At 39.7% G+C, this 25,079-nt stretch overlaps 1 protein-coding gene and 2 long non-coding RNA genes across 13 annotated transcripts in view; 2 read left to right on the top strand and 1 right to left on the bottom strand.

Annotated features, from left to right (window-relative positions):
- The window catches only part of LOC141377928 (uncharacterized), a 244,751-nt gene that overhangs the window by 42,851 nt on the left and 176,821 nt on the right, over positions 1 to 25,079 (bottom strand). The window contains exon 7 of the long non-coding RNA XR_015509986.1: positions 22,430 to 22,460. This is a non-coding gene — a long non-coding RNA (uncharacterized LOC141377928). The remainder of the gene's footprint in view (positions 1 to 22,429; positions 22,461 to 25,079) is intronic.
- Positions 12,466 to 17,254, top strand: LOC147840717 (uncharacterized). The gene is made up of 3 exons (XR_015510032.1): positions 12,466 to 13,633; positions 16,121 to 16,220; positions 16,968 to 17,254. It is a non-coding gene; the product is annotated as an uncharacterized LOC147840717 (long non-coding RNA).
- gria4a (glutamate receptor, ionotropic, AMPA 4a) overlaps positions 20,504 to 25,079 on the top strand; it is an 877,747-nt gene continuing 873,171 nt past the window's right edge. For 9 of the 11 annotated variants that reach the window (XR_015508480.1, XR_015508478.1, XR_015508477.1 and 6 more), the window contains exons 1-2: positions 20,984 to 21,238; positions 24,892 to 25,050. Coding sequence is in view for 7 of the 11 variants with exons in the window: in XM_087282682.1 (XP_087138808.1) it covers positions 21,166 to 21,238; positions 24,892 to 25,050 (232 nt within the window). In the remaining 4 variants the exon portion in view is untranslated. 11 annotated transcript variants of the gene reach the window in all.

The raw sequence follows: 25,079 nt of genomic DNA, 5'->3' as shown, positions 1-25,079 counted from the left end.
GCTTGACCATCCTGGTTTAAGCTGGACATAGCTGGTTTTGGCTGCGCTTCCAGCCTGGCTAGGCTGGTCAAGCTGGTTTTAGCTGGTCAATGGCTGGAAACCAGCCTGGGAGTGGCCAAAACCCCTCTAAAACCAGCCTAGGTGATCAGCTAAAACCAGCCAACCATCCTAGGCTGGTTTAAGCTGGATTTTTTTAGCAGGGACACCTGTGACTGTTGCATGAAAACCAGCCAAATGAAACTATTTGATTTGCTTTGTTTTGTGAAACAATGGAGTAAGCACTGTATAAAGCAATAATCAACAAGAAACTGTGGTTTACAGTGATTTTATAACAGCTAAGGCAGTTTAAGCATCATATCTACTGTAACATTGCCCATTATGTTAGCTAAATAAACCCCAGCTTATTGGGGCTTACTGCTTTCAAAAACCATTACAAGATTCACATCAGATTAAGATGAAATCGAACTTGTGCTAATGCTAATTATGTGGCATTTTAGTACAGGAATGGTTGTTGATAAACGCCTCAGCAGCCAGGTTTTCCCGGTTGTCCAGTGTTATGATGCGCAGACTGACAGCGGCTCTGTTTGTGTGTGTATTCAGCTCATGTGGAGGCACACAGGCCGCTGGAAGGCGAACGCGCAGCATCTGGACGCTCATCTGCTTCTTAATGACATGCTAATGGCGCTAACGTGCTGCTCACTGTGGCACGAGTGCGAGAGAGAGTGTGTGTGTGTGTGTTTGTGTGTGGATATATCAATAAACCCTCACGGCCTGAAGTGCTCTACAGCTGAGCTCCTGCATAGTTCAGCCTAGTACATCTGTAAAGTCCCCATGTTCCTCCCTGATCCTCATTCAGCCTTATACCACTGGGACACGAGTCTGTGTGCTGGAGGATATTTTGGTGAAACGTCAGAATAAGAAAGATATACGCGAATTAAATTAGTTTGATGTGACTGAAAGAATGAATACCGATCGCATTAATTTTTAAGTACCAGATCATTTGAATCAGTGAGCCATTTACTGGAGATCCACTCTGACTAGATGATTTGATCGAGTGAGTCAATAACTAGAGATTCAATTTGACCAAATTATTTGAACTGGTGAAACAATAACTGAAAATTCACTCTGACCAGATCATTTGAATCAGTGAGTCAATAACTGAAGATTCACTTTAACCAGATCATTTGAATCAGTGAGTCGTTAACTGGAGATTTACTCTGACCGGATCATTTAAATCAGTGAGTCAATAACTGTAGATTAACTCTGACCAGATCATTTGAATCAGTGAGTCGTTAGCTAGAGATTCACTCTGACCAGATCATTTGAATCACTGAGCCGTTAACTGGAGATTCACTCTGACCATATCATTTGAATAACTGAGCCGTTAACTGGAGATTCACTCTGACCAGATAATTTGAATCATTGATTCGTTAACTGGAGATTTACTCTGACCAGATCATTTGAATCAAAGAGTACTTAGCTGGAGTATCACTCATATCAAATCATCTGAATCAGTAAATCTTTATCTGGAGATTCACTCTGACCAGATCATTTGAATCACTGAGCCGTTAACTGGAGATTCACTCTGACCAGATCATTTGAATCACTGAACCGTAACTGGAGATTCACTCTGACCAGATCAGTTGAATCACTGAGCCGTTAACTGGAGATTCACTCTGACCAGATCATTTAAATCAGTGGATCTTCATCTGAAGATTCATTTTGACCAGATCATTTGAATTAGTGAATCAATATCTAGAGATTTGGCAGTTCATTCCACTGTGGAGAACCCGTATTAATAAAGGGACTAAGCCAAAAAGAAACTGATTAAATGAATATCTGAAGATTCATTTTGACCAGATCATTTGAATTAGTGAATCGTTATCTAGAGATTCACTCTGACCAGATCATTTGAATTAGTGAATCGTTATCTAGAGATTCACTCTGACCAGATAATTTGAATCAGCGAGTCAATAACTGGAGATTTACTCTGACCAGATCATTTGAATCAGCGAGTCAATACCTGGAGATTCACTCTGACTAGATCATCTAAAATCACAGTAAATCAACCATTTAAATTAAAAAGATTCTTTGGTCTCCAACTATTCTAAACAAAACCATTTTGGGTTGTAAAACGTTTTATTGGCCACGTCCAGAACCCTAATCTATAAAGAAATCCCAAGTAATTCTTCTAAGAGTCCAGTTTTAAAAGCAGATGTTTTGTATTTCCTCTCAGATTCTCTGAAAAGTTCAGCACCACGGACAGCAACACTCTCCAAAAACACAGAAAATCCTTTACAGATCGCTGTGGAAGATTAAATCAGCCATTCTCCATACTCTAGTCACACTCCTAACCATTTTGAGAGATGAGTTTGATTGGTTTACGTCTCTTAAGAAACCCAGGGAGCCTCAGAATCCGTCTGTCAGCGCCACCGGAGGCCGTAAGCATTATGAATGGCCAATAACACACAGCTGCGGCCAAAATGTCACGAAGCTGTGAAACGGCAACTCGTATATTAACCGCAGACTATATAAATAAGTGAGGAGAAGAAAAGCATTTTTTAGAGAGGTGAAGGCTAAGGAGAAACTGATCCGGCCTGCAGTGGAATGGAAAAGACTGATGGATTTATACTCTATCAAACAGAGGAGAGAGATTTCATCACCTGCAACAAGCACAAACACTGTTTATTCTGTGCTTTTACTGTGATGTGCTTACACCGCCTGAACTGCTTTGCCTTCTGCTCATATCGCTCTGTGTCTGTAAAGTTTGCTGTTTTGTTTGGTACTGTATGAATTATACATTAGTGTATTATATTCTCATTTCAAGACTAAAATGTTCATCATGTGGAAACATCAAAAAACAAAGCATAACACTATATTCATTTTCCCAACACATTTATGAACCTTAATAGTTTTAATGACTCATTTCTAATAAATAATTTATTTTATCTTCGTCATCATGACAGTATTTGACTAGATAGTTTTATTAAAGTGACATTTAAAGGCTTAACTAAATTAGTTAGGCAAGTTAGGGTAATTAGGCAAGTCATTGTATAACAGTGGTTTGTTCTGTAGAGCAGGGGTTCCCAAACTTTTCAGCCCGTGACCCCCACAAGGACAATGCCAGTGACTTGCGACCCCTAATATCCTCTGAGGTGGTTATAAATGCAGAAATCTTGCATTAAAATGGCGCACACAGACCAATAGACCCAAGTCTATTCTTTGTTTGATTTTTTAATGTATGTCAGTAAATACATTGCTGTAAATGTGCCAGAACATTTAACCTGGTGTTATAAAATCAATCTGCTGCATCTGACGCTATTGCTGTGTCTTTAATGTAATGTAATTACCCCAGGGGTCGCAATCCAATAGAACTGGTAACTATAAGCTACTATAGTAACTAAATAGTATATAGTAACTATAAACGACAATATTTTTCTCTTCAGGTTATGGATGAAATATGCTCATTCTTATGGTTTAATAAAAAGTAGATTTTTGGAAATCACCAGGCGACCTCCATTCATTGTCCCTGACCTCCACTTTGAGAACCACCGCTGTAGACAAATGAAACAACTCACCGGCCACTTTATTAGGTACACCTTACTAGTACCGGGTTGGACCCACTTTTGCCTTCAGAACTGCCTTAATCCCTGGTGGCATAGATTCAACAAGCTACTGGAAATATTTCTCATGTGTGGAAGTTTTTGCTCCATATTGACATGATAGCATCACGCAGTTGCTGCAGATTTGTCGGCTGCACATCCATGATGCCAATCTCCCGTTCCACCACATCCCAAAGCTGCTCTATTGGATTGAGATCTGGTCACTGTGGGGGCCATTTGAGTACAGTGAACTCTTGTCATGTTCAAGAAAGCAGTCTGAGATGATTCACACTTTATGAAATGGTACAGTATCCTGCTGGAAGTAGCCGTCAGAAGATGAGTACACTGTGGTCATAAAGGGATGGACATGGTCAGCAACAATACTCAGGTAGGCTGTGGTGTTGACACAATGCTCAATTGGTCCTAATGGGCCCAAAGTGTGCCAAGAAAATATATTTTCATTACATCACCACCACCAGCCTAAACCATTGATACAAGGCAGGATGGATCCATGCTTTCATGTTGTTGATGCCAAATTTTGACCCGACCATCTGAATGTGTCAGCAGAAATGGAGACTCATCAGAGCAGGCGACGTTTCTCCAATCTTCTATTGTCCAGTTTTGGTGAGTCTGTGTGAATTGTAGCCTCAGTTTCCTGTTCTTAGCTGACAGGAGCGGCACCCGGTGTGGTCTTCTGCTGCTGTAGCCCATCCGCCTCAATGTTGGACGTGTTGTGTGTTCAGAGATGCTCTTCTGCAGACCTGCAGAGTTACTGTTGCTTTTCTATCAGCTGATCCAGTCTGGCTTTTCTCCTCTGACATCAACAAGGCATTTGCGCCCATAGAACTGCCGCTCACTGGATATTTTCTCTTTATCAGACCATTCTCTGTAAACCCTAGAGATGGTTGTGCGTGGAAAATCCCAGTATATCAGCAGTTTCTGAAATACTCAGACCAGCCCGTCTGGCACCAACAACCATGCCACATTCAGAGTCACTTAAATCGCTTAAAGTGACTTTAATCACCTTTCTTCCCCATTCTGATGCTCGCTTTGAACTGCAGCAAATTGTCTTGACCATGTCTACATGCCTAAATGCATTGAGTTTGCATCACTACCGTGTGATTGGCTGATTAGAAATTTGAGTTGACAAGCAGCTGAACTGGTGTACCCAATAAAGTGGCCGGTGAGCGTATCTGTTGTTTAAGATCCTAAAATGTTTTTTTAAAAATTAAAAACTATTAATATATATTATATATAAAATGTTGGAAAAAGCAAAAAAAAAAAAAAAAAAGATTCATAGGAGGGCGAATAATTTTGACTTCAACTGTATGTGAGTGTGGATGGATGGCTGCTGCTGTGATGCAGGCGAGAGCAGACAGGCGCAGAGAACAGAAGGAGAGAGCAGCAGAGCTCAATAAAGTCCAGAGGAGCGCGTTTGTGTGTCTGTAATGAACGCACGCGAGTCCGCGGGGCCGCTCAGAAACACACACGCGGTCTTGCGTTCAGAAACACAGACGCGGGGGCTCCAGGCACGTCTGTACAACTTGAGCTGTTATTAACTTGACATGCGTCTCAAAAACATCGAAAGGGTCAAAGACGAATATCAAGCGCATGTTTATATATGGTTGAAGTGAGAAATATTCGCCCTCCTGTGATCATTATGGTGGCTTGAGGTTGAGAAAGCCAAGATACTGTTATACTAATATGACCCGGAAATTTTGGAAAAGTCCCATTGACTTAACATTGTACTCAACTTTATGACCTCATAACTTTGCACCAGACATGTCATACAGACTTAAGTTTGAACTCGTTTAACTCAGACTGGCAATCTGTCAATCACTGATCATCTTCTATGGAACAAAATCGATGCCTAAAGTCTTGAATTAAAAAGCTCGTTGAATATCACAAACTGAAAAAAATAATACACCGTATTAACAAGTTCTTGCATTTTAATGACTTGAATTCCAGGGTTTGTATTTTTAGGTCCTGAAATTGAACATATCTGTATATTTAAGCTTTGAATATTTCAACGAAAAATATTTCAAACACGTTTTCATACTTAAAAATTCAATAATTCATATTCAATTTTCAGATTTCACTTACAAAATATTCAATAACCTTTAAAAATACGATGTATAATATTCAAAAGGTAATTTTCAGTTCATTTTATTTCAGTTCAAATATTCGCTTCCATAAATTCAGTGGATCAAATTCGACTGTTAAAATTCAACATTACATCCGGGAACTGCAGGAAAAGCAATACATTGCAGATTGAAGATCGCCAGCTGCTCTAGCTTTCACCAGCAGGTGGAGATGGAATGTAAGATTTTTAACCCAGTAAACAGGCGAGAAAAAGGCTATTAAAGGCACAAAAGTAGCATTTAATATTAATATCAATGTTTTGGACATTATAAATGATAAAAAGTATGAGTAAAATGAGTAAATGAGGTTTTAGTCATCTATATTTGCCCTTATGTAATGGAAGCCAGCTGGTGATCGCGTAAATCTCAGTTCTCGGATCCAGTGACAGACGTTGTTCTGCAATCTTATCGGAGCTTGTCTCCCATGCCGGCTCGCTCCCTGCTCGGACTAGGGTTGTAACGGTATGAATTTTTCACGGTATGATAATCGTCTAAAACAATACCACGGTTTGACGGTTTCGCGGTATACGGTATGTTACAAATGTTACAAAATAATAGAACAGTGAAGCAATTTTGACTTTTTCCAAATAATATATTTTTAGTTACTATAAACAACAACACTTACAATGAACAAATAAAAATAAGAAAATAATAAATAATGTGTCAAAGTCCAAATAAAGTCCAAATAAACATGGTGCAAATCCTCAGTAAAAAATAGATATAAATATTTACTATACTATAAATAGTTACATAACGAAACTAGATTCAATATGGAACATCCTTAGGTTTTATGTGCCAGCATGGATATGGTTGTCTGTGTATATGGATTTGGATATGGTTGTCTGCAATGCAGATAAACAGCTGCATCTTCATTTGCGTCTTTTGAAAACAGCAAGAGCAGCAGTTCGTCTTTGCTGTGTCACTGTTTTGTCATGTTTCTGTGCTGCTGTGCATGCAAAAGTACTTAGTATGAGAATTATTTCATGCAAAACTTTTTTTTTTTGGCGTTTTATTTAGCCGCGCATAAATGTATGCCTTTCTCTCATTCCGTGTTGTTCAAAAAGCTTGGTCCACAAACAAAAGCGAAACCTATGCTTATTGGTTGTGATATAGCGAGTTTGAACCAATCTGGGCATGGAGGAGGGACAATGCATCAATGTATCATGTCTGATTTGTCCGGAGACACAGTGACGAGCGTTTCTTTGTCAAATCAGCGTTGTCAAATGTTGATGACGTAACCGCACTGATTCCGGAGCCTCTGAAAGTCCGCGAATGTTATGTGATACAGCACTGGAAAGCTGAGATTCTCTTCTTTATGCCAATCTTTGAATTGTATGAATCGGATCAGCGGATCAAAAGTTATTTAACATTTAAGAGCAATACTTATTTTTAGCCGCGGGCGGCTGTCTCGGTCTTTAAGGGTTAAAACCGTTGATATGCAATTGTTCATGGTATGATAATCGTGCACGTTCAAATCGTGGTAAACCGTCATACCGGTATATTGTTACAACCCTAGCTCGGACCGGTGCGGTTACTTGCACATAAACCGTCTTTTGATGAATATGATGTTATACATTGTCTATCTTTATTGAGTCTTTCTTCCATAGACGCGAAGTATTATATTGACAGCTAAAGAATATAAACGTAAGAGAAACAGGAAATGAAACATTATAATAATACAAAATAGATAAACATTGACAGGGCTAAGAACAATTACGAACAAAGATATTCAAAAGCAGAGAGATTTTATGAGAATGTCACACAAAACAGTTTACTTGGAACTGTTAAACAGTGTTCAGGTATGATTTAAGGTTGGTTATGGATGGGGCATCTAATTTAAAATAATTTAACATAACGTGCGAATGCATTAAAGTGACGTCTTCAGTTATTATTTAAACGCAGCTATGTCAGGATTGGGATAGGTTATATAATTTCATTATTTAAATTATGATTATTAATATTAATATTCTATGACATGTATTTGGGCTATTGCGCTTAAATAAGTCATCCGTGATTCTAAATTAATATTTCTATTTGTAGCTATATATATATAATGTTTCATTTCCTGTTTCTCTTACGTTTATATTCTTTAGCTGTCAATATAATACTTCGCGTCTATGGAAGAAAGACTCAATAAAGATAGACAATGTATAACATCATATTCATCAAAAGACGGTTTATGTGCAAGTAACCGCACCGGTCCGAGCAGGGAGCGAGCCGGCATGGGAGACAAGCTCCGATAAGATTGCAGAACAACGTCTGTCACTGGATCCGAGAACTGAGATTTACGCGATCACCAGCTGGCTTCCATTACATAAGGGCAAATATAGATGACTAAAACCTCATTTACTCATTTTACTCATACTTTTTATCATTTATAATGTCCAAAACATTGATATTAATATTAAATGCTACTTTTGTGCCTTTAATAGCCTTTTTCTCGCCTGTTTACTGGGTTAAAAATCTTACATTCCATCTCCACCTGCTGGTGAAAGCTAGAGCAGCTGGCGATCTTCAATCTGCAATGTATTGCTTCTCCTGCAGTTCCCGGATGTAATGTTGAATTTTAACAGTCGAATTTGATCCACTGAATTTATGGAAGCGAATATTTGAACTGAAATAAAATGAACTGAAAATGACATTTTGAATATTATACATCGTATTTTTAAAGGTTATTGAATATTTTGTAAGTGAAATCTGAAAATTGAATATGAATTATTGAATTTTTAAGTATGAAAACGTGTTTGAAATATTTTTCGTTGAAATATTCAAAGCTTAAATATACAGATATGTTCAATTTCAGGACCTAAAAATACAAACCCTGGAATTCAAGTCATTAAAATGCAAGAACTTGTTAATACGGTGTATTATTTTTTTCAGTTTGTGATATTCAACAAGCTTTTTAATTCAAGACTTTAGGCATTGATTTTGTTCCATAATCTTTTAACTTACTAGCCACACCCAGCGACCACTTACAGCACATTAGCAACTGTCCCATTAACTTCCATTGTAAAAAAAAAAACTGTCATTGACTTTACATTAGACATACTAACAACCAGTGGCGCAACAACACATTTACTCAGGGGTATGCGAGTTCTGACAAAATGTTATGGGCAAACTAGATTGAATTAGTTCTGAGCAAAAAAACGTTACCAAAAGACCTGGGGCCTCATGTATCAACGCTGCGTACGCACAAAAACTTTGCGTACGCCAGGTTTCACGCTCAGAATCACTCACGTTTGGATTTACTAACAATGAACTGAACGTGGGAATGTGCGCAACTTCACGGCAGCTTTCTGGCAGGCGTACGCACATTTTTTGTGCGTGTCTGTTTTATTTCCATTGGCGACTCCTAGAGGCAGTTGTGTTAAACTCCTCTCTACAAAGTGTCTGAGCCTTGCAATGGCAGCTGTATGAGACGGGTTCAGCAGGTATATAAGGTTTCCATACCATACAGTTGACCAGCTAAACATTAAAGCACAATTTGCAGCGGTCGCCTGTTTTCCCAATGTAATCTGAGCGATCTACCGCACGCACATAGCTGTAAAGACACTATCTGAAGATGAATTTGCATGCGTGAATCAGTAACATTTCCATTCAATATTATTATATCTGTAAAATGTTACAGCACTCTGAACAGTCTCAGTGGCGCGCTCGTAAGACACATGTGAACATGTTTTGACACGTTCGAGCATGAACTCGGCTCGAATCCATCGTCTGATGAACTCTTTCTTCTTTTTTCCCCCCGCTACATATCAGATTTTGCCTACTATTTATCACGAGAAAGACTAGTAGGAATCATTAATAAGTTTGTGCATCATATTTTATTTGCACATTTATTGAATGGAAATGTTTCTGATTCACGCATGCAAATTCATCTTCAGATAGTGTCTTAATAGCAATGTGCGTGCGGTAGATCGCTCAGATTACATTGGGAAAACAGGCGACCGCTGCAAATTGTGCTTTAATGTTTAGCTGGTCAACTGTATGGTATGGAAATTTTACATACCTATCTGAAGATGAATTTACATGCGTGAATCAGAAACATTTCCATTCAATAAATGTGCAAATAAAATATGATGCTTATTGATATGAACTTATTAATGATTCCTACTTGTCTTTCTCGTGATAAATAGTTGACAAAATCTGATATGTAGCGGGGGAAAAAACAAGAAAGAGTTCATCAGACGCTGGATTCGAGCCGAGTTCATGCTCGAATGTATCAATTCCTGTTCACATGGGTCTTACGAGTAGCGCCACTGAGACTGTTAACCATCCTGCAACATTTTACAGATATAAACCACAATATTTCTTTTTTCAATGCACTCAGTGCGATGTTCAGACCCAACTGTGTTAACCGCATCAGCTAAACTCTCCCGCTCTATTTATTTCTTTTATTGTTAATTCCGGAGAACAAACTTGCAAATAACACCGCTTTTCTCCGGTCTACCTCTGAAAGCACCTCCAATTCACATTCTGTTCAAAGTTTCTCTTTTTGCTTGCTTTTGCCATTGCTTTTTCGTTGGGTTTTGCCATTAGCATAGTCATTAGCATATTCATACGGGGGAGGAGGCAGGGAGGGGTTTTGTGCTCGTGCATGTTGCGCTCAGTTTCACGTTCATTCAGATGTACAAAAGAATATGCGTGAGATTCGGCGTACGCAGTGTTTCATACATCTGAAATTTTTTCTGCGTACGCACATTTACAGCTTTGTGCGTACGCAATGTTTTAGTAAGATTTCCACGCAAGTCTTCGTACATGAGGCCCTTGATGTATCATTATGGTACATAATAAATGTATAAAAACATCTAAATGGAAAAAAATAGATCTTGATATTAGGATTAATAATCATCTCAGTTCCAAAAAAATAAATATATATAAAATAAATAAATAATAAAATATTCTGACTCTTTGTTCACGTGTCAGTTTTAACAGAGTTAAGAATCATTATAATCAAGTACATAAAATGTATAAAGGGGAATTTCTAATCCAAATATTATTTTCTGTTATCTGAAATATTTTGAGGTCTGTACTTACATAAACATAATTTTTGATCTCTCTTTTGGCAAATTAATTAATCAATAATAAATAAAAATAAATAAAGAACAAGTTTATTTGGAAAAAAGGGACGTAGTGGTGGAGAAAAAATAGGCGGGGTGAAAAAAAAAATGGGTGGGAGGAAGTTTTTTCGTTCTCTCGCAAAGTTTTGTGTTATCTCGCAAAGATGTTTTGCATTCTCTTGCAAAACTGTTTCTCCACAAACACTTCCTGTTTACTTCACTCACGTAAACCCTCGCGTTTTTGCCTAAATTCTCCCGTATTTTACCATTCTATCCCACTTTCTTTACATTAATACTGTGCGTCGATCGTCGCCTTTCATATGCAACCTCTGAACCAGTGAATGCATGTATAAGCGCTGACTGACAGACGCGCTCTGTACAATAAACTGATCCCAGATCAGCGTCTGTACACCCATTTTTTTTCTTTCACCCATTTTTTTTTAACCCAGCCAATTTTTTTCTCCTCCACATCCCTTCCGGGGTTCCGTAAATCCATACTAACAATATATCAACAAACATACTAATCATACTAGCAACATGCTAATTCATACCATAAACATTCTAGCAACATGCTAATTCATACTATTTTCATGCTAACAACATACTAGTTTATACTAGGAACATGCTAGTGATATGCTAATTCATACTAGAACCATGCTAACAACATGCTAACCTATGCTAGCAACATGCTAATTCATACTATAATGCTGATTTATGTTAGCATCTGCCTAGCGACCACTTAGCAATACTTTAGCAACTGCCTAGCAACAACTCAGAACACCATAGCAACGCCTTAGCAACAACTTAGAACACCTTAGTAACTGCCTAGCAACACCTTAAAAAACACCTAGCAACAGCTTAGCAACCACTCATAACACCCTAGCAACGCCTTAGCAACCACTTATCAACCACTCAAAACACCGTAGCAACACCTTAGCAATGACTAAGAACAGCTTAGCAATGGCTTAGCAACACCTTACTAACCACCTAGCAACGCCTTAGCAACCACATAGCAACAACCTAGCAAACACTTAGAACAGCTTAGCAATCGCCTAGCAACACCTTATCCAGTCAAAACATCCTGTCAACGACTTACAACAGCTAAGCAACCGCCAAGCAACACCTTAGCAACCACCCTGCAATGTCTTAGCAACCACTCAGAATACCTTAGCAACCACCTAACAACGCCTTAGCAACTACTCAGAACATCCTAGCAACTGCGTAGCAACTGCTTAGCAACCACTCAGAACACCCATTAGCAACCACTTAGAAATCCCTAGCAACCACCTAGCAACGCCTTAGAAACTGCATAGCAACCACTCAGAATACCCTAGCAACCACCTAGCAACACCTTAACAACTACCTAAAAACATTCTAGCAACCACCTAGCAATCGCCTAGCAACCACTAAGAACACAATAGCAACACCTTAGCAACCGCTCAGAACCCCCTATCAACTGGCTAGCGAGAAACATGCCGATCCATACTTGAAACATGCTGACCTATATGTAATAAGCTATTTATGCTGGCTATCTAACTTCTTAAAGCTACTTCAATGATTTAAACGTTAAAACTGCTTCAAACTTTCAGACAAGGCTTTCTCAAGCCACCATAAAGTTAATCTACGAACTATACTTGTGTAGTTATATTTTTCAAATATTTTACAAATGATGTTCAACAGAGCAATTAATTTTTCACACTGTTTCCTGTAATATTTTTTCTTCTGGAGAAAGTATTTTTTTGTTTTATTTTGGCTAGAATAAAAGCAGTTTTTAAAATTTTAAACACCATTTTAAGGTCAAAATTATTAGCCCCTTTAAGCTCTATATTCCTCCACAGAACAAACCACTCTTATACAATGACTTGCCTAATTACCCTAACCTGCCTAATTAACCTAGTTAAGCCTTTAAATGTCACTTTAAGCTGAATAAAAGTATCTTGAAAAATATCTAGTCAAATATTATTTACTGTCATCATGACAAAGACAAAATAAATCAGTAATTAGAAATGAGTTATTAAAACTACTATATTTAGAAATGTGTTGAAAAAAAAATACAGGGGGGCTCATAATTCAGGAGGGCTAATAATTCTGATTTCAACAGTACACTCACAGTACAGTAAAAGGACGAACCATCACCGGCGACAGATTCATCAGCTCAGCTCTTATCAGTGAAACCGATTCGCTGCACTAGACTTGATGAAAGCAAATAATTAAAAAAATGTGAGATAGAAAAGTGACTTAATTCATGGGGACAGGAGGAAGAGATGTTGTTAGGTGATTAAGATTAAAGGTCCTATAAAATGAAACTAAAGTTTTTTAGATGTTAGTACCAGTGTTGTTCGTTTTTACGATATCTATTAGCTAGTGCGCACCAAAACAGTGACAAAATTCATGTTTAGAAGACTGATATAAACATGTAAAGCTTGTCGTTTTGTCAGTTTAGCCTATATGGATCAACGGTTTTAATCACATCACCTCATACTTCAGTCTCTCATCAAATCTTCTGACCAATCAAATGCTCTCTAGTGTCTGACATGCCCTGCCCCCTTCCAGACACTATACACGAATTACCAACCTACGTCACACACAGGGGCGGAGCAAGCTGAACTGCCGCTCTAGGCAGAGGACGATCACGCCACCCTCAACCCCAATGTGAAAACGAAAGTGAACGGTTATGAAAATGAAGTGAGGTGTCGTGGACCTTTATTCTGCCTCCCTATGCGCGGATATAACTGAGGACGCGCGGGTGCTGAGGGAGGGAGGGAGGTGTCGCCGATGTTGCTCTCTCTATTCTGCCGCCCTATGCGCGGAAATAACTGAGGACGCGCAGGTGTCGCGGACCTCTATTCTGCCGCCCTATGCGCGTATATAACTGAGGACGTGCGGGTGCTGAGGGAGAGAGGGAGGTGTCGCTGACGCTGCCCTCTCTATTCTGTCGGTGAGGGAGGTGTCGCGGACATAACTGAGGACACGGGTGGTAGGGGGGTGTTGCGAACGCCGCCCTCTCTATACTGCCATCCTAGGCGGCCGCCTAGGTCGCCTCTATGAACGCGCCGGCCCTGTTCACACATGACGTCACAAGGGTCCCCGGTTGCAAAAAGAGGCCGGTTGCAATAACAAACATGTCGTGTTGTGCGGTAGGATGCCAAATTCAAGTCCAAAAATAGAAAACGTAACTTTTACCGTACACCACACTGCTTTAAATGCTAACTGCAGACGTCTTTGGCTAAAAGGGAGCTGAATGAAGTAAGGACTCAATTAGAAATGCTGGACTCTGCAGTTCTCGTTTCATATCAGGTAAGCTGACGCTATGCTGAATCATACACAGTACTCGTTTTTGATTGCAGCAATGATTTCAGCAAAAACAGTGACATGTGGTTAATTAAACTGCTTTTTACACTAATGCTAAGAATGAAATGTGAAAGTGTAAGTTATTAAGGTGAAGTTGGTTTAATATTCACACATTCATTCAGTGACAACTTGTGACACACTCCCTATATTGTTTACTACGGCACTTTGAACTTTTTGTTGGAGGTGTGATTGATGTGCGAGCTAGTGAAGAGCAAAGGGGAGGTGAGGTGCGCGCGAACTAAAAGGTGCAGAGAAGGTATGGATATGGATGCGCGGTGGGTTTGGTGTGCATAAGGACTATACCAAAAAGTTGAGGAGGGGGCATGAAATTACGGGAGTCTTCCAGGAGATAGAACAATACGGGAGACTCCCGGGAAAAACGGGAGTGTTGGCAGGCATGTGTAGGCCTTTAACTTCTCTCTTGTAAATCACTTGGAGTTTCAATGAGATTGTGTATTTGGGGCTGGATGCTTGGCCATTTTGTCTTATTCAATTTCCACTGGGAGGGTACTATCTATAGAAAATGGATCTGTCAGACGAACGCAGCTTACTTTAATGTTAATTTTGCCAAAACACTGTGCTTATCACTGGTTGAAAAGCAGTGGCGTAGCGCAAAATGCTGAAGCCCCCCTGCTGGGATAACTGGCGGGGGGGGCAACGCAGGGAAGCGATCACAAATTGAGGAGCGGGGAAGGTAGGCTACGCGGGGAAGCCTTCACAAACTGAGGAGCGATCACAAACTAAGGAGCAATCACAAACTGAGGAGCAGGAAAGGGGGCGGGGTGGAGCGACAATGCGGGGAAGCTTTCAAAAACTGAGGAGCGATTAAAAACTAAGGAGCAATCACAAACTGAGGAGCGGGAAAGAGGGCGGGGTGGAGCGACAATGCGGGGAAGCCTTCACAAACTGAGGAGCGATTAAAAACTAAGGAGCAATCACAAACTGAGGAGCGGGAAAGAGGGCGGGGTGGAGCGACAACGCGGGGAAGCCTTCACAAACTGATTCGCGATCACAAACCGAAAGCGGCGAGAGCGTCAAAGTAGCCAGAAGTCATTCATTTTTAATGACGCGACGCGTCTTCTCCGGTGTGAGCGTCGAGGAGAGTTGAAATCAAGTCAACTTTATGATATGAGCTATGACGCGGTTCGGCGGCAAGCAATCAGAATGAAGTTGTCTACCGGTTGAGATGAGTTCATAGAACACAGACCTGTGAACCTGTGAACAAACAAGAGTTTGATTATTGCGGTTGCCAGATTTTCAATTATAGAAAATAATTGCCCTGTGGGTCCGTCCGCTACGCCACTGGTGACAAGCTGTTATAATACGCTGAAAGCATTATGTAAATAATATATATAATGTGTAATCAATATAACTTATCTCTAATACAACAACAAACTCTGTACCGCATCGGATGTCATTCCCTTGCTGTAAATGCTAGCGCTCCTTTTTTTTCTGCAACCTCGCTGCGCGCGCATCCTGAATGTTTACAAACATGGCAATTCATCTATTGCTATAGACTGATTTTACACAGCCGCCATTTTAAAAGTGAAAGTGAGACTGCGGTGGGAAGAAACCCTGAAGTATCACCTGGAATAAAACAGGAACGGCATCTTTGATGGCGTATTGTTGCGTACCTGGCTGTATATCTTATCAGCGAAGAGAAAACAAGACAAATTTAGAATTTCACCGCTTTCCGAGTGACCCAAAGGTCTGTTCTTAATGGATAGTGAAAACAACAAGGGATATCAGAGCTCATTTTCAACTAAGTTAAGAGAAATAGCACTAGTTGGCTAGCGTTTTCTTTTACGAACACACAATTTAGATGCCATTTATGAAACTCATGTTAATGAACTGATTCTTTCACTATATTAGACTTGTCATGAAATTGAATTTTGCTGCTGACATTTAAAAAAAAACATCCATTTCTTGCTAACATTTAAGCACTGTTGAACGCGTTCTTAAACAGATGGCTGATTTGCCATCGTATTCACCAGTGCTCATGTAACAGGTTATAAAAGTGCTTTCACTTGCTTTTGTTTTATGTACATGGCCCTTTAATTCTAACCGTACGTTCACACCGAAAGCGGCGAGAGCGTCCAAGGTCGCTCTGGCCGCCCTGGCAACAACGCTGTCTGCCTTCAGCTCCGGCGGCGAGAGCGTCAAAACTCGCTACATTGATCTCGTACTTAAAGGAGCCGTTGCAGCATTATCAGTTACATTCCTGCATAAAACATGTTTCTAGCGTGAAAATGTTGCGCACTTCTTATCAAATTCATAAAACAATGGAAGATCAAGTTGCATGTGGTGTGGCTTTGCTCTATTTATCCAATATGTGTCCATATGTCTGAAATATCCTGAAGCAGCAGTACTGTTTTGTACTGTCACATCGCGTGAGATTCCCGCTTTTTAAAGATAAATTTATATAACATTAATGAACATCAGTAACTCGCCAGTAACTTATTTAATGTATGTTCCTGTAAGAAAACATTGTAAATAATTGGAAATCCGGCGACCGCAATAATCAAACCCTTGGGAACAACTGCGGTCGGAACCAAAGTTCACAGGTCTGTGTTCCCTGAACTGCAATCAAGCGGTGGACGTCTTCATTCTGATTGCTTGCCGCCGAACCGCGTCATAGCTCATTACCATAAAGTTGACTTCATTTCAACTCTCCTCGACGCTCACGCCGGCGAAGACGCGCCGCGCTGCTCCTCGCCGCTTATCGTCGCCTATCGCCGCCGGCTCTCATTGAAAATGAATGACTTCCGGCTACTTTGACGCTCTCGCCGCTTTCGGTGTGAACGTACGGTTAGTGACCCAACTCTCTGTTCATTGGCTGGTGGCATGTTGTTAACTGGTTCCTGACGGCTCATTATTATTTGCGCCAGCTAAGAGATTGGTCGTGGTGAGTGAGTGCTCCTGTAAAGTGTATATTTTTGTTGATCTTTTTGTTTTAATTATTCACAATGTATCTTTTCTTTGTGATTTTATGATTACTGGTATGAACCCGTCATTGCAGGACGACATGTTGGACTGTCTGGGACTGATCACTGTGTTTTCATTGTGTTTGCCAGAATAAAGTGATCTGTTTGAGGCGTGATTTGGGTGCCAAATCTCATCTCTACTACACACAACGCAGAGGAAACCGAGTACTAACCGTTACACTCAACAGAAATGACTCTGATTGTCTGTCAAATCAGCTGTGTTTTTGAACGCGCTTAGCGGCGCTTGAATGTAGTGGGAAATGGACATTTTTAAAACTTCAGTACCGGGACAACAATATTATGGACAACACGAGTGTGTGTTACAGAAGACTGCAGCGTTTTATAGCTCACCACATAGGCTAAAGCAGGAAAGCATCCTCAAGGTGTTTACCTGATGCCATGAACTGAAGCCTAGGAGGACACTTAAGCTAAGACCTGTGAAGAGATGATCCCAAGGTATCCATACTGCTGGACCAGGCCGTATCTCGAGCTGATGCTGTGGTCATCATGGAGGAATGCTCAAACTCTAGTTTTACCGCAGCTTCTGTCAGAATAAATTTAGTGCATCTAACGAGCTGATTATCTTAAATCAGGTGTGTTTAAATAAAAAAAAGACATGGAAAATATATAGATCAGTGTGGCGTGAGGACTGAGATTAAGAAACACCACAGTAAAGTCACGAGGACACTACATTCTCAGTGAAAACTGTCCTTCGACTGAGACATTAAATCGAGGCCCTGAGTCTCTGTGGTCATAAAAAATCCCGGGATGCAGTTTCAGAAAAAAAGAGAAGGGTGTGCCCTCAGCATCCCTGCCAAATCTGCCTATTGGCCTCTGTCCATCAAGGCCTCCTAACCTTTCCCATATATACTAATTGGCTTCATCACTCTGTGTCCTCTCCATCAATAAACTGGTTTGTGATCAAGTCATGGAGGTGTATGCTGCACACTTGTGTTAAATGAGGAGATTTCTTTCTCCAAACAGCTAAGAGCTATATACATTTAAATAACTATTATTTTAATTTTGTGAACTCTCAAATATAACTTTTGTTTATCATGTGATTAGACCAGGGTCACAGTAAATACATGCCTCAACGTATATTTTAGCAAAACATAAAATACGTTGCTCCGGGTGCATTGCTGCACATTCCAGATGACAAATCCACTAGAGGGCGCCATCTACTTTTTTGTCAGTTATTCATTTTCCTTCGGCTTAGTCTCTATTTTAGAGGTCAAAACAGCGGAATGAACCGTAAACCTGAAATTGCTGAAATTTCAGTATGTTAAAACGAAATATTGAAAATGAGGGGTGGGGGGCTTTTTTGTGCATCATCTCTTCATAGCAAACTATATGTAGAAGGGGCGTGGTCAGGCCCGGATTGGCTAATCGGGAGGACTGGGAGAATTCCCGGTGGGCCGGTCCGTTTTTTTGGCCACGAGGGCCGTTGTCCCTAGCTCCAGAATCTGTTGCTCTCAGCAGTCACACTTTTTAAATTTATTTATTTACTTGACCACAGTCTTCTTATTCATTATTTTAGCGCAGCTCAGCTCTTTTCATACATAACCAGCCTGCAGGTTAATGATGATCTTACTCAGATTAGTCACTTATTAGTATTCAACTGTTGTGGTTTAGTGGTTAGCATGTTAGATTGCTACGCCGCCGACCTGGGTTTGGTCTGAGTGTGTTATTTATTTTAAATTTTTTTCATTTTTATTGTTAAGACATATAATACAGTTAGGGTTGTTGAACATTTAAAGTTCTAAAGCAGCTGTTATTTAAAAAAAAAAAAAAAGACGTGATAGTGTTATTAGAAACTGAATTGGAAATGTCCTTATTTTAATATATTTAATATAGTCATTCGTGAACTGAGGTGGGCCGGTCTCAGGCTTGAAACTCCAGGGCTGAAAAAGAGTCCCACTCCAGCCCTGGGCGTGGTTAAGCATATTGTGGCTGAAGCGTCAAGTGATAAGGAGTCGCCACTCCAAATGCAGAAGTAAATTTCAGTCAGCAATAGTCTAGCTGGTGTATTTGCATACAGCGATCTGATTGGCTAACGCTTCCGTCGGCGCTTGAAAAGTTACCGTACGTTCACACCGTTACTGATGTTCATTAATGTTATATAAATTTATCTTTAAAAAGCGGGAATCTCACACGATGTGACAGTACAAAACAGCACTGCTGCTTCAGGATATTTCAGACATATGGACACATATTGGATAAATAGAGCAAAGCCACACCACATGCAACTTGATCTTCCATTGTTGTATGAATTTGATAAGAAGTGCGCAACATTTTCACGTTAGAAACGTGTTTTATGCAGAAATGTAACTGATATGCTGCAACGGCTCCTTTAAGTACGAGATCAATGTAGCGAGTTTTGACGCTCTCACCGCCGGAGCTGAAGGCAGACAGCGTTGTCGCCAGGGCGGCCAGAGCGACCTTGGACGCTCTCGCCGCTTTCGGTGTGAACGTACGGTTAAGCTAGTCCAAACTTCTGCAGCGAGCCCCGTGTGAATGGGGCGTAAAGCCTGATTTATACTTCTGCGTCAGGTGACCGACGTAACCCACGGCGCAGGCAATGCGCGTGGCTGTGCATTTATACTTCTGCGCGCTGTCTCTGCCGGTCTGCATTAACACTTCGAAACGCTAGTTGGCAGTGAGGTGTAAATGTTCCTCTGTGTCAAGTTTCTTCGCTACTTTTTTGCATTTCCTGAACACTTCCGGGATGTACAAGTGGCTCAAACTCGCTCATTTTGAGGCAGGAACCGGCGGACGTGCAACAACTTTAACTATGAGGTAAACACAAAACAAAACTTTCCATCCGGAGCTCCTTCACGGGACTCCACACTTGTAAACAATCGCTCGCGCGGCGTCGCGCCATTCGCGCGCCTCTCGGTCCCGCCCAGACTCGTCAGTGCTACCAAGCCGACCAATCACAGAGGTTACGCTACGCGTCGTTGCGACGTGTAGTTACATTTTTTGAGAGGTGCACGTCAGTGACGGCGATGGCCACGGCGAAGGGCTATGCGTCAGCGCCGTAGCATACGCCGGTGTTTGACGCAGAAGTATAAATCAGGCTTAAGACTTGAAACCTCCAGGGCTGAAAAGGAGTCCCGCTCCGGCCCTGTGTGAGATTGATAACGGCAGCCAGAAGAGAGAATAATGTCAGATTTACTGTCCCGTCTTCATAGACCCTGCATTAAAAAACACCTCACACAAGTGGTAATTTCATAATGTCATACATAAAGGTGAATAAAGGTTTATACATTAAAAAATAAAATCAAAATGTTAAAAACATTCAAGGATTTAAGATTATAATGACTTTAAAAAGCGTCATATCAGGCTTGTGGAAAGAATCCAAAGTTAGTGTGTTGCTATGTCGTCGCTAGGGCGTTGTTACGATGTTCGTATCTAATAAGCCAACCGTCATTTATTTCTGTGGTGTTCAGGTCTTAACTCAGGTCTCGTTTAATGTTCGTATTAAGGGATTTTTGATTGTTTGATTTGATTTTATTCACGCTATATCATCAAAGGTGTGTAAACGTTGCGTTTGGTCAGTTATTAAAGTCAGGTGCAGTACGGAATCATTCGCGTCCGTAACAAAAACGTTCCAGGATCAGCTACACACGCTGAAGTAAAGCGGGAATCGTTAGGTTTTGTTTAAATATAATATAAAGTCACACGATGAGTAGTAACAGCAGTACTTCCCTTAGCAAACACAGCTAAAAAAGCGAAGACCTCAGAGGCAAAGAGCGCAGAGTGAGCGCGCGCATTTCTCTCTCTCTCTCTCTCCATCTCTCTCTCTCTTTCTCTCCCGCGCGTTCGTTCATCCGGACAGATTCTTCTTCTTCTTCTCTCTCCAGTGGATACTGCAGGGAACACACGGATTGCCTCTAGGATGGATTGCTGAAACTCCCTTTTGTGCGAGATTATCCATTTATTTCTTTTCATTCCCTTCCCGTCACACCCTCTCGTCTCCATCCATCCATCCCATCCATGAGTCCGGACGGGTTCTGACTCGGACAGAATGCGGATCCTGGTGTTGATTCCGCTGCTGTGGGGACTCGGTGAAGGGGCTTTTCCCAGCAGTGTCCAAATCGGTGAGTTTACACTTCTAACACGACATATGCTACTTCATTAATTCTGGCAGGAATATTGCGGTGCAACAGATCTACTGTACATTGCTAATATTAATAAACAACACACAGAAAGAAGTAGCCAACACAAAATGCAGAGACATTTAGCATGTTTACAATCATGCTAACATTGTATTGTGAAATGTATGCATGTTGAATTTGGGTTTTGCTCTTAAATGGACCCTAAATGGAGCAAAAATGCGTTTTGCTGTTGTTTATAATCTAAAAACTCCAATGGTACTTTAAAAAATGACTTTGGAGTGAAGTGAAAATCTCAAATTGGTTGATGAATGTTCTTAAAATTGGGGTAATTAATAAAAATGTCTTCAGTTTTCCCTATAAAGTGATTAAATAGGTTGATTTTATACTTTTATAATGTAATAATTGCAGATTGACTTGTAGGATCTCATAGTTGAGTTGTGTTGGTGTGTGTGTGTGTGTGTGTGTGGTCATCATGGTGAAAGTCCCTCACCAGTTCAAGGCATCACTGCAGTATTTTATCTCGTCTTTCTCATTATGCGATGACCTCTTGCCATCTGAGTCCTATCAAAGTTTCCAGATCTCAGCTCAATGTTTGATTAATATCATCAAACCATTATGCATGCCCACCCACCCTCTCTCTTTCTTCATGAACAAACACTCAGCTCCCTCTCTTTTTGCAGGATGTGTCTTGTGTGTGTGTGTGTGTGTGTGTGTGTGTGTTCAGTCACTGCATTGCTCATTGAGATGGAGAGTCTCACGCCATAATGAGATGCGGCCGCTGACTTGTGCGCCTTTGACAGCACTGCTGATAAAGTTAATACGCTAAATACAGACACACACACACACACTCTCGCCGAGAAGGATACACACTGATGCAAGCAATGCCTAATGCCATTTACATACCGCTGCAATGCAAATGCACAAAGCTTGTTTTGTTCATGGCAAATGAAAGCACGTTATGGGATCCCGAAACTGCAGTTCAGCCAAAACGTCCGTCAGAAAAGAAGAGAGAATAATTAGAGGGAGGATGTGATGATGAAACAGAACGTGACACCGGTCCTGCCAAGTGCAGACGCTCATGCTCTGGTGACACCAACAACAAATGTGATCTTCCACACAGATAATCTCCATGATTAAAGGGACAGTTCACTCTGAATAGAGCGGTTAACTCACCCTCCTGCAGATCCAGAGGACTGCGTTTGATCTGCGGAGCACAAAATCAGATGTTTAGCAGAATGTACACTCTGCTCAATCTTGCAAATATATAATTTTTTCAGATTTTTCCCCAAGTTTATATTTTTTTCAGCACATTTCTAATTATAATGGTTTTAATACTCATCTCTAATAACTGATTTCTTTTATGTCAGCCATGATGACAGCACATCATATTTGACTCGATGGATTTCAAGTGAAATATAAATGCTTAACTAGGTTAATTAGGCAAGTTAGGGTAATTAGTCAAGTCACAATATAACAGGGCTAATAATATTGACCTTAAAATGTTTTTAAATGCTTTTATTCCAGTCAAAATAAAGCAAGATTTTCTCCAAAAGAAAAAAGTATTAATATTATTGGAAATACTGCGAAAAACGTCCTGAATCCGTTACATATTACTTGAGATATATTTGAAAAAGCATACATATTGGCTAATAGTTTTGCCCTCAACTGTATATAATCTATTTAAAGCATTCAAAATTATGCACAACTGTGTTTATTGTGCTGTTCAATGCAGATATTGTACATGCATCACTTAAATGAACCCTGCTGTACATACTGGCACAGTACTATTAATAATTACGTTAGTTATCTGCCATAGTCAGTGTAATATTTAAAAATTACACATATTTAAAGGGATAGTTCACTTTTGCTTGGCCTTCACTGGTTCCAAACCATTATGAGTGTCTGTTGTACACATAAGATGCTTTGAAGAATGTTGGTAGTTTATAATCATTGCCTTCTATTGTATTTCTCTTTTATACTCTAGAAATGGTTGCAGGTTAAATTTTGGTTACAGGTTAAATTATACACATGTGGTGCATCAAGACATTATTGGTGGTTATTGAGAAATATTTAAAGCACTGAAGACTCACAGCAAGAAGGTCGCTGGTTTGAGCCCCGGCTGGGTCAGTTGGCGTTTCTGTGTGGAGTAAAACATGTTTTGTAAAACATGTGCTGGATAAGTTGGAGGCTCATTCCGCCGTGGCGATCCTTGATAAATAAAGGGACTAAGCCAAAGGAAAATGAATGAATAAATATTTCTTTAAGATACTCAATAATCTCCTTCACTTTTCTTTCCTCTTTGCAATTTTTTTTCCATTTAAGTCTTTCCAAATGGGCTGTTTATAAAAGAATATATATATATATATATATATATATATATATATATATATATATATATATATATATATATATATATATATATATATATAATGCGTTTAAACTGTAATGTTTGACACAATTTTATATAATTATATTTTAATTTAATTAATTTCCAGATGGTGTTTTATTTTGATCCTTTTTTGGATTAAACAACTAAACACGTTTCAGTTATTTGTCAGGACATTAAATCTTGGTTTTAAGTTTTATGTAATTTAATTTCAGCTTTATTTCAGTTCACAGAAATGTTTTAACAGCTTTAGTTTAACTCTTTCTTTCATATTATGACAAAATCCAAGTGTAACAAATAAAAATAATATAAAATAATAATAATAACATAACATAAGATGATTTTTATTGAAAGACAAATAGGAAAATATGTCATTCAGGTATAAAAAAAGACAGTTTACCCCTTTACTTCAGAATATTCCTACCATTCCTTTAATTTAAAAATGTATTAATTTATAGATTTGTTTTTGCATTGATATATAATACATATTAGTTATAATAACTTTAAAACAATGTAAAAGTAATATATAAAATACAAAAAATAATATAAAATAATATATGAATAATATAGGCGACGCAGTGGTGCAGTAGGTAGTGCTGTCGCCTCACAGCAAGAAGGTCGCTGGGTCGAACCTCAACTCAATTGGCGTTTCTGTGTGGAGATTGCATGTTCTCCCTGCCTTCATTTGAGTTTCCTCCGGGTGCTCCGGTTTCCCCCACAGTCCAAAGACATGCGGTACAGGTGAATTGAATAGGTTAAATTGTCCGTAGTGTATGAGTGTGTGTGAGAATGTGTGTGTGGATGTTTCCCAGAGATAGGTTGTAGCTGGGAGGGCATCCGCTGTGTAAAAACTTGCTGGATAAGTTGGAGGTTCATTCCGCTGTGGCGACCCCGGATTAATAAAGGGACTAAGCCGACAAGAAAATAAATTAATGAATAATATACAATTATATTACTACTATATAGTACTTTATTTGCTTCCTGTCAGTAATATTAGTGATTATGCTTCACTTAATTAAGATGTACTCTGTTTCCTTAAATTAAGTTTAATTTGAGCTGCATAGCAATTAAAAAACATATTTTGCAGAAATACAAATCTTAAGTTTTGGGACATAATGGATTACAAAAACATTTACGAGCTTTTAAATTTAATTTCCAGTTTAAGCGGATAATTCTATTAACATACACCAGCACCTATTTCTCTTTTATTTCCAGCTGCTCATACCTTTTCCTCTCATGTTTCCCCCAGGTGGATTGTTTATAAGAAACACAGATCAAGAATATACAGCTTTCCGCTTGGCCATATTTCTTCATAACACGAGTCCGAATGCCACAGAAGCCCCATTCAACCTGGTTCCACATGTCGACAACATCGAGACGGCAAACAGCTTTGCTGTCACCAATGCCTGTGAGTGAAAGATGCCAAAAGTTCTGTCT

This window comes from Danio rerio, chromosome 15 (assembly GCF_052040795.2).
Source record: "Danio rerio strain M-AB ecotype USA chromosome 15, GRCz13ab, whole genome shotgun sequence".
In the NCBI taxonomy this organism is placed as follows: Eukaryota; Metazoa; Chordata; class Actinopteri; order Cypriniformes; family Danionidae; genus Danio; species Danio rerio.
Note: the sequence above shows the minus strand (reverse complement) of the source record. Positions and strands in the feature narration are given on the sequence as shown.